At 35.9% G+C, this 13,157-nt stretch overlaps 1 protein-coding gene across 2 annotated transcripts in view; it reads left to right on the top strand.

Annotated features, from left to right (window-relative positions):
* PIBF1 (progesterone immunomodulatory binding factor 1) overlaps positions 1–13,157 on the top strand; it is a 194,604-nt gene that overhangs the window by 59,691 nt on the left and 121,756 nt on the right. For both annotated transcript variants that reach the window (XM_058548291.1, XM_058548290.1), the window contains exon 10: positions 7,836–7,934. In XM_058548291.1, the coding sequence (XP_058404274.1) occupies positions 7,836–7,934 (99 nt within the window). The remainder of the gene's footprint in view (positions 1–7,835; positions 7,935–13,157) is intronic.

The raw sequence follows: 13,157 nt of genomic DNA on the forward strand, positions 1-13,157 counted from the left end.
AGAATCCCCTCCAACAGTCTTCTCTATTTTCCCTAGAGTACTCTTACAAATACTATCATTTTCTTTTTATACAATAAAAAAATCTTGGGAATCATTGCCATAATTATTGCCATCATTCTCTAATGAATACCTTCATATTATTCATTTCAATGTTCATATTTAGATAACATGCTAACAACAGCTACTGGCTATTGAGTACCTATTATGCATCGATCATTTTACTCAACACTTTACATATATTATAGAGAGAACTAAATGGGACATATTTTGAGGTTCTAGGTATTAGTATCCCCATTTTACACATGAGGAAACTGAGACACTGAGAGGGTGTGATTTGCCTATGATTACAGACTTTTTTAATTGGTAAAAGTAGATACATCTGACTCGACAATGCAATGCAGACTCCCATTTTACTGGTCAAGGCTATGAAAATTAACAAAAAATTTCATATCAAAACTATAATTTTGGTGGTTATCTGTTTGGAAAAGAAATTCTGTCTTTAAGAGAGTTTGCAAACCCACCCCACATTTGAGGGGTGACTATGGATCGTTAGAACTTTATAAAAGCATTTTTAATTTGGAAAATTAGTCATGAGGCCTTTATTTTTCTATAAAATGGTGTAATTTTTTGACAGGGCCTACGTCTCTGACACTGCTGTCCTAGGCCCAGACTCTGCACTCGTAACTAGAGCTCGTCCCCTCTCTCCTGCTCTAGGACACAGCTCCAGCAATTCTCTCCTTTGTCTCCTATATTGGCAGTTTTCCCCTTTCTACCAGATAATTCCCAACTGTGTATAAATATATTATTTCTCCCATCTTTAAAAAGCCGTTTTTAATCTCCGTTTTGTCTCCTCTAGTCACTGCCCCATTTCTTTGCTCTCATATGTGGCTAAATTCCTGCAAAGAGTTTTATATACTCTTTACCCCCATTTTAAAAAATCGACTACCAAGTGTTTGCCCCCAATACCACTGGGGGTCCAAGCCCCCAGAGACCTTCGTTTTGCCAAAAAGCGAGTTGTCAGATTCTCAGTTCTCATCTTACTTGACCCGTCAGGAGTATTTAATACAGTTGATCACTCCTTACTCCTGGAAACACATTTTTAACTGCCTTCCAGGATACCACACTTTGACTTTTCCCCTTCTTCACTGGCTGTACCAACTCACTCTCTTTACTGGTCCTCCTCATCTCCTTGACATCTTTTGCAAGTGTCTCCATGGAATTTCTACTTGGTTATCTAATAAGCATTGTAAGTTTATTTATTTATTTATTTTATTTATTTATTCATTTTTTTATTTTTTTGTGTGTGAGGAAGATCAGCCCTGAGCTGACATCCATGCCAATCCTCGTCTTTTTGCTGAGGAAGACTGGCCCTGGTCTAACATCTGTGCCCATCTTCCTCTACTTTACATGGGACGCTGCCACAGCATGACCTGACAAGCGGTCCCTTGGTGGGCACCTGGGATCCGAACCCAGGCTGCCAGCAGCAGAGCGTGCGCACTTAACCGCTAAGCCACGGGGCCGGCCCAAGCATTGCAAGTTTAATATGTCCAGAAGCAAACTTCTGTCCCTCCAACTCTGCTCCGCCTTCAGTCTGTTCCAGCTCAATTCAAGACAACTCTATTCTTCTACTTGCTCAGACCAAAACCTTGAAGTCCTCTTCAACCTCGTCTCTCTTTTTCACATTCCATATTCTATTCCTCAAGACCTTTTGGTCGTGTCTTCAAAATTTATGATCTGTTATGTCACATGTACTACTTTGGTCCAAGCTACGATTATCTCTTGCCGTAATTCCACAAGAGCCTGTTAAGTGGTCCCCCAGCTTCCTTCCATGCCCTTACCAGTCTGTTCTCAGCACAGTTCCTGGTAAACAGTAGGTCAAATTGCATCACTACTCTGCTGAAATAAAAAGGCTCCCCATCTCACTCAGTAAAAGTTTAAATGATTATAATGGCCTGTGATACTGTGTGATCTGTACCCAGTTACCCCTTCCTCATTTTACTGCTCTGTCCTAGTTACTTGCTTAGTCACACTGCCGCCTGTTCCTTTAGCTGTTAGGAATGTTCCCACCTCAGGTCCTTTGTATTTACAGTTCCCACAGCTTAACCTTCCACTCCTGGATACCCTAGAGCCCTGTTTCCTCACTTTCTCTAAGTCTTCAGATGTCACCTGCTTCTGACATCTTTCTTGACCACTCTATTTAAAATTGTGAAATCTCCAGCACCCCCAGAGAAGGGGTTAGTCCTGCCCACTAGCCTCTTCTCTGTTTTATTTTTCTCCAGAGCACTTAGAACCTACTAACTTACTTTTGGCTTCTTTCCTACTAGAACGTAATCTCCATGTGAGTAGGGATTTTTATCTGTTGTTCAGTGCTTGATTCTCAGGTACCAACGTCTAGTACATAGTAAGTGCTCAATAAATATTTGTTGAATGAAAGAATGAATTAGTCCTACTTTTGAGAAATCAGGTGACTGTTGGTTTAGATAAAAACCTACACAAAGATTTATAGTGAGATGGATTTGATCAGGACTGACCATGGTGACTGACATATAATAGTCACTTAGTTAACCATCCATCAGATTCACCTAGTTTCATTTAATAAATTACGTTATATTCTATCAGCTACTTTTAAACCTTAACACATTAATGGATTTTAAATGGATGTTTTGCATCTTGGTGCTTAAATTTTTCATAATTTTTTTTAACCAGGATTTGGTTTAGATATTTATCTACTTTGGGCCAAAGTTTTTATATCTATAAAATGAAAAAGAGCCTACTTGAGCACGAACTAAAATGAAAGGATAGGAAAGTGTAGCATGTTCATTCAACAGTAATTTCAGAACGTTTCTACTCTTAAAATGCATAGCTTCCCCCAAGAAATTGTGTCAAATAAAAGTTCCACTTTGCTCTTTTTTTATCCTATTCATTCACTTTTCAACTATCTATGTTAAGCAAAGGAAAAATTATCAGTCATTGATTATAAACAGCAGATAACCCATTTCCAACCCTTCTCTTTTATGCCATCAAAGACTTCAGATGTGGAAATGAGCAGTTTTAAGTTTTGTCCAATCAATTTGAATTGATTAATTCAAATGCTTTCCCTATGAATAAGCTTGTCATATAAACAGCCCGTTTCAGTCCCTTTTTGTTCCAACTGGAAAAAATATATTCACTTTTATTAACCAAAAAATATTTTTGCATGGAGGCGGAAGGAGATTGGGTTGCTTAGTTGTTCCTGCTGAGCTCTGCTGACTACCGTGTTTTTTTCACTATTTATTCTTGATAAATTTCAAGTTCTGAGGCATTAGTGATGATTATTCAGGATAAGACATGATCTTGGCATTGCCAAGTTCTGATTTGTTCCTATTAAAATGTCAAAGGTTCCTAAGGTTTTTCTCATTCTACTAACATTTTTCTTACCACTTTTCAAGTATAAATTTAGATTTGGTGTATTGGTATCATGAAATTTATCTTCTAGTAGTAAGAAAATACATTCCTTCCTCTACAGAAGTCTGTTATTTTATGTTTTGTACTGAGGTTTTCAGGTTTCAGTTGTGAGATACTTTTGGATAAACTTGTATGTATGAAGTCATCTCTGCACAAATACACTAGATTGCATATGAAATACATCTGTTTTCTGGGGCCGGCCCCGTGGCATAGCGGTTAAGTGCGTGCGCTCCACTGCTGGCGGCCCGGGTTCGGAACCCGGGCGCACACCGAGGCACCGCTTGTCAGGCCATGCTTTGGCGGCGTCCCATATAAAGTGGAGGAAGATGGGCACAGATGTTAGCCCAGGGCCAGCCTTCCTCAGCAAAAAGAGGAAGAGTGGCATGGATGTTAGCCTCAGGGCTGATCTTCCTCACGAAAAAAAAAAAAATCTATTTTATTGTAATATTAAAATCCTTTTATTTAGAGAAGTAATTAAGAGCTTAACTCTTTAAGTTTCTTATTTGAATGTTATAATTTAAGTGACTATATCTCCCAGTAGTTTGTCTATAGAAATCCTGGTTTATGCCTGTTTCTCTGGGACAATTATTAATATCATCCTCTTTCACTCCATTCTGAAGTGCCTCAAGTTGAAAAATACATTGTTTGACACATTATAATACTAGGATAGTCACTTTTGTTTTGCATTTTACATTTTACATAGGATTGATCAGATTTCTTTTCCCTTTTCTGCCGTCTTTCTTCTCATTCCACCTCCCACACACAAATACAGAATGGAAGGGAGAGAGAGGTGTGTGTATATGGGAGATGGAGTTAATAAGAAACAACATGAAAGAATCGTGGAAAACAGTTTTGGAATCAAATATTGGCTTTCTGAAAGCATTTCTAAGGATGAAATATTTGAATTTTTGTATTTTAAAACATTTATTATAATGTTGGCCAGCTGGCTAACTCCCAACATCTTTCTCTGTAATTATAATTACATTTGATTATATACTCAGTTTGGAGTTTTAAAACTTTAGTTTCATTAGCTTGTACATGCTACCCATAGTTTCTATCAATTTTTCAAGTTTGTCTTTTGAAGAACATTTGAATTCCTGTAATTATATTTCTGTTACATTTTCTAGTGCATTTAACACTTAAAAATGGATAATTTATTAGTTATACAGCAGTTACAGCAGTTATGGCTTTATCTGTGTCAGGAATACAATCCATCTGGCGTTTTATCAAACCAGTCTCAGTTTGAAAGAGCGTGGACGATAAAAACAAGTGTATAATATATTCACACTTCTTTAAAGGCTTGTTTTTGCTTTAACATCTGTTTGTTCTATGAGGTAATTATATAATATAAATCTCATAATAACAGCATTTCCCAAGAAGAAAACTTCTGTGAAACAAAGGGATTCTTAAGAGAGGCAGCATAGTATGATGAAGAGCATGGACTCTAGAACCAGGCAGTTTTGGTTCACATTTGGGCTCCAAAGCTTACTTGTTATGTGACCATAGGCAAATGCTTCACTTCTCTGCATTTCAGTCTTCTCCTTTGTAAAATGGAGGTAATGATACAACTTATACCTTGTGGGGTTGTTGTGAAGGTTAAACGAGCTATATATGTAAAGTGCCTAGAATAGTTCCAGCACGTGGGAAGCACTCTATATTTGCTATTATTATTATTACTGTTGTCAGTGGAAGAATAGTTCAGTTTATATCTCTCAGACTTAATTTGAAGCATTAAAAGTCAGTTGTTAATATTAAAGGAAGTATCTCTATCTATCTTTATGTTAAAAGGAATTGTGTTGCTTCTTATTATAGTATACTATAGTACATAGTATAGTATTTGTGGGCAGAATATGGAAGGTGTGGTACCTGCTAAGAAGAAGGGGTTTACACAGAAATCTTAACTGGCACACATCTGTGAGAGCACCAACTGATAGAAGCCTCAGCTTCCAGCACTTTCTCCTTTTCACTTCAGTTTTCTCTTTTTGATTTGCCTTTACTTATTTGTCCTTCAAGGTCCAACTTACATGTCTTCCCTTTGTTCAGTCACCTCTCATCCTTCAGTTAAAAATAATCAACTCCTCTTTGTGGCCATAGAATTTTGTTTGTGCCTTAATATAGCACTGATTATAGTTAGCTGGATGATATAGATTGGGACATGGTGAGTGCACTAGTACCCACTAATCATACCTCCTCTCATAAGCCCTAATGTTAGTTTGTTCTGGGTGTTATTTTATTCCCTGTGACTTGCTTTTATAGTTAAATTATTGCTAGCCATTTCTGAGTAGCAGTGGCTTCCAGGAATACTCTTATTCTGCCCGACCTCCATTGTGTAGTGAGAAATAAGAATGTGTCTCAGGTACCCATTACTGGAACCAGGCATTGTTGCCTTCTTTCTTTATGCCCGTATTTCTAATGTCCCTTTTTGCAGTAAAGAAAGTATAATTAGAGACTGAAGCTTCACCGTCTACCAACTCAATAAGCATTCATGGTTAATTAGTACTGTAAATATGATCTCCTTGGAATTTTCTTACTGAAATAACTTATAGAATAATGAGGCTATATTTGAGAAATGAAAATTGCAACCAAATTGGAATGATTTACTGACTAAAATATATAGATCATCTAGGAATGAAAAATATTTGAATGTTTAATATACTTTGAGAATTTTATGCTATGTTTAAAATTAAATTTTCATGTTGCAGTTTGATAAGAGAATATTTTTTGAAGGTCGTTGCAATCAGGATGATATCAGAAAATAATGACATCCCATTTTATGATATCTGCCTAAAATGAACTTCCACTTAAATAAAAGTATACAAGTTATTTTCTTTTTAATAAGAGTTATCTGTACTCCAGTTTTTAAAAAAATTATTATATTTCTGGCTCATAAACTGTTTTACTGATGAATCTCTATTGGTTGACGTGTTTTAAATTTTAAATTTGTTGTTAACATCACCGTGCAAAAGATGACAGTGAGTACTGGCACAGCAAGTATGACCACTAAGCATTTCTATCCAGTAGTTATTAGGTAGATTTATTCAAACATGACTCCCTCCTGACATTCCCATGAATAGTAAAAACCAAATTTTAATATCCAATCCAGTTATTTATGGCTAATAGGGTGATATGATATAAAAAACACTCGCTTTGGAGTAAGACAGAGCTGGGCTCAAATTATGGTTTTAACACTTAGGCTATGTAACTTGGGGCTAGGTGCCTCAACTCTCTAAACTTCAGTTTACTCACCTATAAAACAGGTTAGAATATACAACATAAGGAATTGGTCGGGATTAAGTGAGCAAAATCGTTTGTTACACTCTGTATTTATTTATAACTCTTTTAGAGAAGAGGATTTTAAAAGAATGACTGTCTGAAAGAAGCTTACTGTTGGTATTTTTCTTGATCCAAACTTCCACTTTGATTAAAAACAAGCAAGATTTGATTTTGGAAGGCTCACGTCTGGCTATGTTATCTCCTAATTACTCACTGTTGTTACCTTCCATCTTTTGAACATTCCCCTTAACTGTTACCGAATGTTATCTTTCTGTCAGTTTCAGCTTCTGCTATCATCAGCACTGAAAGTTGGTGAGTTATCTATACTCTGGCCTTGTAGGTCCTTGAGCCCTACATGAATATTGACCTTCGTCTCAGCTCTGCTTCATTTAGCTACTCCAGTGGTCACTCCCTGGATCTTGTTATCAACCAAATTCTATTGCTGAAAGTACTGTTCCACCTCCGAATCACCATTCTCCAATAGCAATCTCTAGTCTTCCATCTTGCTTGTATAATTCCTTCCACTTAATGTTTGTCATCTTCTCAGAACTTCATGTGCTTTGTCCCTCCTACTTTCTCCTAATCTATCAGCACTTCTGGGTTCCCTTATCTTCCCTTCCTCTACAAGTTATATCCTAAGGTCCATTATTTCAACTGTTCTCTTTCTCATATCCCACACTTCATTCCCATTTTGATACTTGTGAACTCTACATCTTTCACTTAAAATATTTCATAGAACATTATTAACTTCTCAAAACCTTGGTTTTCTTGTGGATAATATGTGAGTAATTATACCTACCTCATTAGATTATGGTAAGGATTAAACGAGTTACGATATACACAAACTCTTCAGCCTACCTTCAACCTGTATGGAGAAAAGTTGTGGAGAAAGGTAACATGACATTTAGAGATAGACCATGTTTGCACCTGCACTGGTGCATGCTACTGCAGAAACTCCCCAGGTTAGGCAGATTCATATAATATACATTTTGGGTCGCCAGCCTATAGTGAGTCCTTAAGATTGTCAGATAGTTCAACTCCAAGCAAGCCTATTTATGAATCTTTAAAAGATGGATACTTATGTATTTGGAATAACTGAATGTATGTTTAAATTTTAGAAATCTCCGAGAAGCAAGGGATAATGCTGTGGCTGAAAAGGACCGAGCAGTGATGGCTGAAAAGGATGCTTTAGAAAAACATGATCAGCTCTTAGACAGGTAAGCATCCTGAAAATAGAAATGTTAAAACTCTTCAGTTTTGGGGGCCGGCCCTGTGGCGTAGCAGTTAAGTTCAAGAGCTCCGCTTCGGCGGCCTGGGGTTCGTGGGTTCGGATCCCAGGCACGGACCAACACACTGCTTGTCAAGCCATGCTGTGGCGGCATCCCATATAAAGTAGAGGAGGATGGGCACAGATTGTGAGCCAGAGCCAATCTTCCTCAGCAAAAAGAGGAGGATTGGCGACGGATGTTAGCTCAGGGCTGATCTTTCTCACAAAAAAAAAAAACTCTTCAGTTTTTGTCCCTGTTACTTTTTCTTTTAGAAAATATGTTTTGTTTTGTTTTTTAATTTTATTTATTTATTTTTCCCCCAAAGCCCCAGTAGATAGTTGTATGTCATAGCTGCACATTCTTCTAGTTGCTGTATGTGGGACGCAGCCTCAGCATGGCCAGAGAAGCGGTGCGTCGGTGCATGCCCGGGATCCAAACCCGGGCCACCAGCAGCAGAGCGTGCGCACTTAACTGCTAAGCCATGGGGCCGGCCCTAGAAAATATGTTTTTAACAGAAGTATAATTTTCATTTCAATTGAAGTATAACTTACATGCATCATTTTTGTAATATGTAATTGTTGCGTTTATTGAAACATGATATAGAACAGTTCAGTAACCCTAGAGAGTTTCCTTCTACCCCTTTTGTCAATCTTAACCACTACCCCTCAAGAGGCAAACACTTTCTGATTTCTGTCACTATAGCTTAGTTTTGCTCTTCCTGGACTAAAAATAAATGGAATCGTACAGTATATACTCTTTTGTGTCTAGCTTCTTTCACCCAACATTATATGTTTTCATCCATTTTGTTGTTGTATCAGTAGTTCATTCCTTCCTATTGCTGAGTCTGAATAGACCACAGTTCATTTATTCATTCACATGTCAATGGACATTTAGGCTGTTTCCACTTTGGAGCTATCATGAATAAAGCTGCTGTGAACATTTTTATACAAGTCTTCTAGTGGGCATATGTTTTTTTTGTTTTTTTTTTTTTAATTTTTTAATTTTATTGCAGTAACATTGGTTTATAACATTGTTTAAATTTCAGGTGTACATCGTTGTACTTCTATTTCTGCATAGATTACATCATGTTCACCACACAAATACTAATTACAACCCATCACCACACACATGTACCGAATTATCCCTTTCACCCTCCTCCCTCCCCCCTTCCCCTCTGGTAACCACCAATCCAATCTCTGTCCCTATGTGTTTGTTTATTGTTGTTATTATCTACTACTTAATGAAGGAAATCATACGGTATTTGACCTTCTCCCTCTGACTTATTTCACTTTGCATTATACCCTCAATGTCCATCCATGTTGTCACAAATGGCTGGATTTCATCGTTTCTTATGGCTGAGTAGTATTCCATTGTGTATATATACCACAGCTTCTTTATCCATTCGTCCCTTGATGGGCACTTAGGTTGCTTCCAAGTCTTGGCTATTGTGAATAACGCTGCAATGAACACAGGGGTGCATGTACCTTTGCAAATTGGTGTTTTTAAGTTCTTTGGATAAATACCCAACAGTGGAATAGCTGGATCATATGGTAGTTCTATCCTTGATTTTTTGAGGAATCTCCATACTGTTTTCCGTAGTGGCTGCACCAGTTTGCACTCCCACCAGCAGTGTATGAGAGTTCCCTTCTCACCACATCCTTTTCAACACTTGTTGTTTCCTGTCTTGTTAATTATAGCCATTCTAACGGGCGTGAGGTGATATCTCATTGTAGTTTTGATTTGCATTTCCCTGATAGTTAGTGATTTTGAACATCTTTTCATGTGTCTGTTGGCCATCTGTATATCTTCTTTGGAGAAATGTCTGTTCAGGTCTTTTGCCCATTTTTTAATTGGGTTGGTAGTTTTTTTGTTGTTGAGATGCATGAGTTCTTTATATATTTTGGAGATTAAGCCCTTATCAGAAGTATGGTTTGCAAATATCTTCTCCCAATTGTTAGGTTGTCTTTTCGTTTTGTTGATGGTTTCCTTTGCTGTGCAGAAGATTTTTAGTTTGCAAGAGAAACAATAGAAAAAATAAACAAATGGGACTACGTCAGACTAAAAAGCTTCTGCACAGCAAAGGGCATATGTTTTTATTTCTCTTGGATAAATATCTAGGAGTGGAATTGCTAATCATAGGGTAGATGAATGTTTTACTTTAAAAGAACCTGCCAAACTTAACTGCAAAGTGGTTGTACTATTATACACTCCCCAGTTCATTTTTTAAAAACCTGTGTGTTCTAGTTCATTTATGTTGGAGGGAGGGGAAGAGGGAGAATACTCTTTAATTTATTAATAGAAAAGGATATTTAATAGCTTTGTGAAAAGGAAAATCACCAATGAGTATTAAGGTAAATATCATGACCTCATTGAACACTCTGAATAATCGGTGGTTCGACTACATACAGAGTAAACAAAGTGGTTACCTTTTTTTTTTTCAACTTTTTATTTTAAAATAATTTCAGGCAAAAGTTGCTAAAATAATACAGAAAGTTTCCATTTACCTTTCACTTACTGATAAACTTTGAAAATAAGCTTAATGGGTTTTTTAATTATTAAATGAAGACCAGATTAATTTGTGATTTAAGCAATACATGAAACTAAAAATTGAGTCATCTTCATATAATTAACCTATTGTCAATCTTTTAGAATGTGAAAATCTTTTAGAATGGCTCTAATTGTTATACTTTTGAATTTACATCAACTTTCTAAACTTGACCCATGGAGGAATTTTAATAAATGTAATATTGAAAAAATTTTTCCTATAATGTAAGTGTGTCCAATTCCAAAAATTTTAATGTAAAATAAATTTATAAATCAGCCATTTTTATTGGAGTGCTGTTATAATCTATCTTAAAATTATCTTTTATTATGTTTAACAATTCCATTTATAAATCTATATGATGTCCACTAAAGATTTACTTGGCTTTTTGTTGATGTTGTTTTTGAATGTGATATATTGAGTAATGGCTCCAGAATAATATTTATGGACAAATTAACAAGCTTTAAAAGAAAGCATAAGATTTTAGCTAGTAAACCAGAACTTATATTCAGGCAGAATTTCATAACTTGCTAGCTTTTGTATGTTTTTGTGAATTTAGAGAGAAGAGAATACTAAATCTGATCTTAAAATTGACTGCTTTATAATTATACTAAGCTATGTAATATCCTAAACTCTGACACATAAAAATCCTTTTTATCTTACTTGTCCATACACTAACTGGTATTTATCCTAAAGTCTATGGGATGCTTTAGTATCTAAAAGTATCTTCTGAATTATTGAGACTTCATTCATTTAATGTTTGTGTGTGTCTTGCACATAAGTAGTACTATAGAATTGTTTGTTGTTATTATAGAATAATTCGTTCAATTAATTCTGTTATTTAGCTTTACTAAATAAATTTTTGTTATTGAAAAGTTGATATTTTTCCAAATCGTTTTTCACTAGTACAGTCATGCACCACATAATGACGTTTCGGTCAATGGCAGACCACATATACAATGGTGGTCCCATAAAATTACTCTATAACCTAGGTTTGTATAGTAGTCTGTACCATCTAGGTTTGTGTAGGTACACTCTCTGATGTTCGCACAACGACGAAACTACCTAACGACGTATTTCTCAGAATGTATCCAGTCATTAAGCCACACATGACTGTATATTGAATAAATTGGAACAGCTGGTTTTTAAACTACCAAATGAGAGGAAGTTTATTTATTCTTAATTTCTGGAAGTGAGAGTAAAATGTTGCTTATTCAGAGCCTAATTTCCAGCCAACCTTAAATATATGAATAGTTTTAAAATTAAGACAAAGAAGAGAAAAAAAGTGTTTCTGGACACATTGGAAATAACCTGTGAGCAGCAAATACTGTAAATGCTCAGAACTTTAAAGGACATTACGGGACCAAGGGTTTATTGAACAAATGAATGAGAATAATATCTGGGAATCTAAAACTCAAAATAAGCTTGGGCTTTAACAAAATGATTATTAGAACAGCTAAGGGTACTTATCTGTTTTTTGAGCTATAATATCAACAAGTGAAGGGGAAAGTCCCTCTTGCTTAAGGCTGTAATCTTGCTAGATGACTTCAAAAAAGTAGGATTCTGGATGTCCCCACAATTTAATTCTTCCTTAATTAATCTTATAAATTCAATACAATTCATGTCAAAAATTTCAAAAAACTTTTTAGCAAAACTTGACAAACTGACTCTAAAATTCTTTTTCAGAATTGCTGTGCAATTCTTATGCCTGTTCTTTTTTTAAATTTTTTATTGAAGTAACATTGGTTTATAACATTATATAAATTTCAGGTGTACATCATTATATTTTGATTTCTGTGTAGACTACATCGTGTTCACCACCCAAAATCTAATTGCCATCCATCACCGTGCACGTGTGCCCTTTTACCCCTCTCACCCTCCCCCCTCCTATTCTTGTGCCTGTACTCTCCCATATGAATTTTATAGTTATGTTTTTCATCCATCCAAAGTTTATTTTTGGGTATGGTCTAGATAGAGAACTAATTTTATTTATTTATCTTTTCATGAAAATGTCCATTTCCTTAAGTTAAACTATACATTGAATGAGATTCAAATAAAAATAACAGCAAGATTTTTTTTTTTTCAAGTCTCCATTCTAACTTACTCTTGTGTTGGGTGGTATTGGAGTAGCACACGCCTTTTAGGATCCTGGTAAGGAGAAGTAAGTTAGGGATGCACTTGAATTAGTGGTTTGCTGTCACTTCTGTTTATGCTTAAATTATTGTTAGCCATTTCTGAGTAGCAGTGGCTTCCAGAAATACTCTTATTGCCCACTGTGCCCAACCCCCATGTGTCAGGCATTATTGGCCTTCTTTCTATATAGAGGGATATGCAAGATGCAATAATTTATCCTTTATTTTGGGGGGATGCCTTGGCATTCCTCAGACCACTGGACACTTAAACTTTTTACTGAAGTAGTGGATTCCTGAATCTTCATAGGGTTGGGGGGTTTTTTCAGTTTTATTGAGGTATAATTGACAAATAAAATTGTAAGATATTGAAAGTGCACAAGGTGATGATTTGATATATGTATACATTGTAAAAGGTTCCCCCCATCAAGTCAATTAACACATTAGTCACCTCACATATTACCTTTGTGTGTGTGTGTGTGTGTGTGTGTGTGAGAACAT

This window comes from Diceros bicornis, chromosome 9 (assembly GCF_020826845.1).
Source record: "Diceros bicornis minor isolate mBicDic1 chromosome 9, mDicBic1.mat.cur, whole genome shotgun sequence".
NCBI lineage: Eukaryota > Metazoa > Chordata > Mammalia > Perissodactyla > Rhinocerotidae > Diceros > Diceros bicornis.